At 39.4% G+C, this 4,064-nt stretch overlaps 1 protein-coding gene across 1 annotated transcript; it reads left to right on the forward strand.

Annotated features, from left to right (window-relative positions):
* The first annotated feature begins 994 nt into the window (after positions 1-994).
* Positions 995-3,239, forward strand: DDX53 (DEAD-box helicase 53). The gene has a single exon (XM_049644877.1). The coding sequence runs from the start codon at positions 1,102-1,104 to the stop codon at positions 3,049-3,051; it is 1,950 nt and encodes a 649-aa protein (XP_049500834.1). The 5' UTR covers positions 995-1,101; the 3' UTR covers positions 3,052-3,239.
* Positions 3,240-4,064: the final 825 nt, after the last annotated feature.

Consider the following 4,064-nt stretch of genomic DNA (forward strand, 5'->3'; position numbering starts at 1 on the left):
GTTATAAAAGTCTTCTATCCCAGTAATTTACTAAAAGGAGATTTCCCCCCCCCCAAAGTGCACTGCTTTTGTACATAGTTACCCTTCTCCCTAATTCTATGACTTCCTTTCATTTCATGATCATGCCTTCTACTTTCTATTGCCGACATGAAACAATAGGAGCAGAGACAAGTCACTTCACAGAAGAGTGAGAGCTCCTGTGTCTAAGCTAAGAAATGGTTCTGAATTTATACTCTCAAGGATCTGCTGAGCATTCCTACTCAAGTCTGTAAGTATATTAGGGCCTGGATTTCATTCTCTCTTTGATGAAGAAGAAAAATAAAATGACCCTAACACATCCAACACCTCTAGAATTCTGTGGTTCTGTAATACATGGTATTATTCCATTTAAAGATGAAGCCCTAGACAGAGAAATATAGTATACTCTTCATTAACTAAAAGCCACATTGAACTAAAATTTCCCTTTTTAATAATGAACTAAAAGATACTGGGAATGCTTTAAAACTCCTAGCATAATTCATAAAGAGGTGTGGAAGACTTGTAATGTGTCTGGTCAAAATACATATGGGTGAATAACCACATGAAAAAAATTCATTAATCAATATTCACCCAGAGCAGTGTTTCCCAAATTGTATGGCTAAGATACAATTTGTTAGTTAGCGAGAAGTGCTTTTAAACAGGTGGTGGGCCCTGGAGGGTCAGTTAGACTTAACGACTTGCTTCCAAAGAATAGCGTGATAATATTTATTACTATGATGGAAAGCTAGAAATAATAATTTTACAGTAGGAAAACCTTGAGTAATACTACTTAACCAAATGACCAAGGTTAAAGTCACCAGTGATGGCTCATGTTGCAGTGTGCCTTTAAATTTTGCATCAGATGTGCCCGCCGACCACATCCTAGTATCAAGTCCTCTGATTGGTCAGGCCTTCAAAGCCCTGCCCCCAAGTCAAACAATAGTTCCCTCTGTAACAGCTGCTTAGCTAAGGCCGGGCGACATAGTCCGTTGGTCAAGAGCCTGATGAGAGAGACCTCGGACTACATCGTCTTCCAACTCTAGGTAGGCAAGAGGCCAATACCAATCTCACCATTACTCAGCAATGGCCTGGGCCCCAGAGAAAAGGGAAGAGCCTAATCCAAGAGATTTCAGAGCCGGTCGGGACGACAGAGGTGGTGCCAGTGGCGGTGGTGGTGCCAGTGGTGGCGGTGGTGGCAGAGGTGGTGGCAGTGGCGGCGGCGGCAGCAGAGGCAGGGGCGGAAGTGGCAGGGGCAGGAGCTGCTACGTGGAGGTCTTCGGCCCCCGAGAACCACCTCTGTGCTTTAAATTAAATAACAACATGATTGGTGTGGTGATTGGTCGTGGTGGATCCAAGATAAAAGACATCCAGAGTACGACCAGCACCAAAATACAGATCATGAAAGGCGATTCTGAAGCAGAGGTGAAAATTTTTGGTACCAAGGATATGAAAGCAAAGGCCAAGGCGGCTATAGAAACTCTCGTTAAAAAACAAGAACGAAGCTACACTTCAGAATCCAGTGTTGATAATGCTGGCCCTCAGCCCTTTGTGGGACGAGATTTCCACACAGATACCACTGGTAGACAAGTTCAGCCACTGTTAGAGTGGGATCAGGTCAGGGCAGAAGTCGTAGAGTGGGAAAAAAGAAAATGGGCAGATTTACCACCAATTCAGAAAAATTTTTATGTAGAATCCAAAGCAACAAGGTCAATGTCTCGAGTTCAGGTAGATATGTGGAGAAAGGAAAATTTTGACATAATGTGTGATGACTTGAAAGATGGTGAAAAGCGTCCCATCCCCAATCCCATCTGTAAATTTGAGGATGCTTTCCAACCCTATCCTGAACTTATGAAAAACATTAGAAGAGCTGGTTTTCAAAACCCAACGCCGATTCAGTCACAGGCATGGCCAATTATTCTACAAGGAATCGATCTTATAGGAGTTGCCCAAACGGGAACAGGCAAAACTTTGTCCTATTTAATGCCTGGGTTTATTCATCTCAATAATCAACCAGTATCGAGAGAGGAAAGGAATGGACCTGGCATGCTGGTCCTTGCACCCACTAGAGAATTAGCTCTTCAGGTGGAAGCTGAATGTTCTAAGTATTCATACAAAGGTCTTAAAAGTGTTTGCATATATGGTGGTGGGAATAGAGATCGACAAATACGAGACATTACCAAAGGAGTAGACATCATTATTGCAACTCCTGGACGACTGAATGATCTGCAAATGAATAAGTTTGTCACCCTACAAAGCGTAACCTACTTAGTCCTAGATGAAGCAGATAAAATGCTAGATCTGGGGTTTGAACACCAGATAATGAAGATTTTATTAGATGTGCGCCCAGACCGCCAGACCATTATGACAAGTGCAACCTGGCCAGATACCATTCGTCAACTTGCTCAATCTTATTTGAAAGAGCCTATGATTGTTTATGTTGGCACTCTGGATCTAGTTGCTGTAAATACAGTGAAGCAAATTGTAATTGTTACCACAGAAGAAGAAAAACGATCTCTTATCCAAGAATTCCTAGAGAGCCTGTCACCCCAAGACAAAGTCCTCATCTTCGTCAGCAGAAAACTTGTCGCTGATGACTTATCCAGTGATTTAGGCATACAAGGTATCCCTGTACAATCACTGCATGGTGACAGAGAACAACATGATCGTGAACAAGCACTAGAGGACTTTAAAATCGGACAAGTGAAAATATTGATTGCTACCGATTTAGCATCCAGAGGTCTTGATGTTAATGATGTCACCCATGTGTATAATTATGACTTCCCCCGCAATATCGAAGAATACGTACACAGAGTGGGGCGTACTGGAAGAGCAGGGAGGACTGGCATATCGATTACCCTCATGACTCAAAATGATTGGAAGATTGCCACTGAATTGATTAAAATTCTGCAACGAGCAAATCAAAGTGTCCCCAAAGATCTTATAACAATGGCCGAACAATACAAGTTACATAAGCAAAAAAAGGACCCAGGAAGAAAATCAAAATCTCGTGAAAAACCCAAGAAGTATTGTTGATATCTACGTTGAAAAGTCGTACTACACTACCTGAAGATTGAAGATATGTTAAAGATCTATAATATTCAAGATACATCAAAAAGTTTTGGAAACATATTAGCAGCTTAAGGACATTTACCCAGTTATTAAATACAAGTTTCCAATGTTGTATATGTTCCTTAATAAAATCAAAAGTGTTGGAAAAATCAGAGAGTGAGAGATTATGTGGGAAAAAATTAAATGTGATGTGTTGGTTCAAGTCTAGTTTTTTTTTTTTTTATAGCCTGCCATGTCCATCTGTGTCTTCTCTAACAGACTGGGAGCAGACAACAATGGTGCTTTTCCTGCTTTAAAAAGCTGCACTGAATTGAAACATAATTATCATCAAGTTTATCCTGGTCAAAATATTCTATTTTCCCCCAGTGGTTAGTTCCACAACAACCCCTAAAAATATGTCCATTGTCATTCCCTAATTGAAAAAAAATTCATTAGAAAATAAATGCTCAGTCGTCTAGTAGATTCCACAATTCTGTTTCTATCACTAACTTTTGGTTAAAACTTCTGTGGAGGCCACTTACCTTCTGAAGCCTTCACTTTCTTCACTAATACATTGGGATGGTTGTAGTAAATAATTTTGGGGTCCCCTTCACCTCTAAATTCTATATTGTAACCAAATTTGTGTAACTCAGCCTTTACTAACACTTTATTTTCTAATCTAGGAAGAAAAATCACATCCTTGTGTAACAAATTGGAACAATGAAACCCTTTTTAATGACAGGATAGTACATTCTTCATTTTTATTGATTTTTGAAATGTGACTCACATTTATCTTTATTTGCTTTTCACCATATTTTATTTTTCAATTTGTCTTGAAAAGGTCAAAACTTCATTTGTACATAATGAGAAAAATTAATGTGAAAGAAAAATATATCTTACATACTGGGAAAAACATTAAAAATTCAACCAAATGACACTTTTGCCATAGGAAACAAAAATTTTTTTTTTCATTTTACTTAGAGAGAGAGAGAAAGTGA

The sequence above is a fragment of the Panthera uncia genome, chromosome X (genome assembly GCF_023721935.1).
Source record: "Panthera uncia isolate 11264 chromosome X, Puncia_PCG_1.0, whole genome shotgun sequence".
In the NCBI taxonomy this organism is placed as follows: Eukaryota; Metazoa; Chordata; class Mammalia; order Carnivora; family Felidae; genus Panthera; species Panthera uncia.

Bases quoted from the DNA above. Each gene is read 5' to 3' on its own strand.
- DDX53 (XM_049644877.1), top strand. From the start codon at position 1,102: ATGGCCTGGGCCCCAGAGAAAAGGGAAGAGCCTAATCCAAGAGATTTC.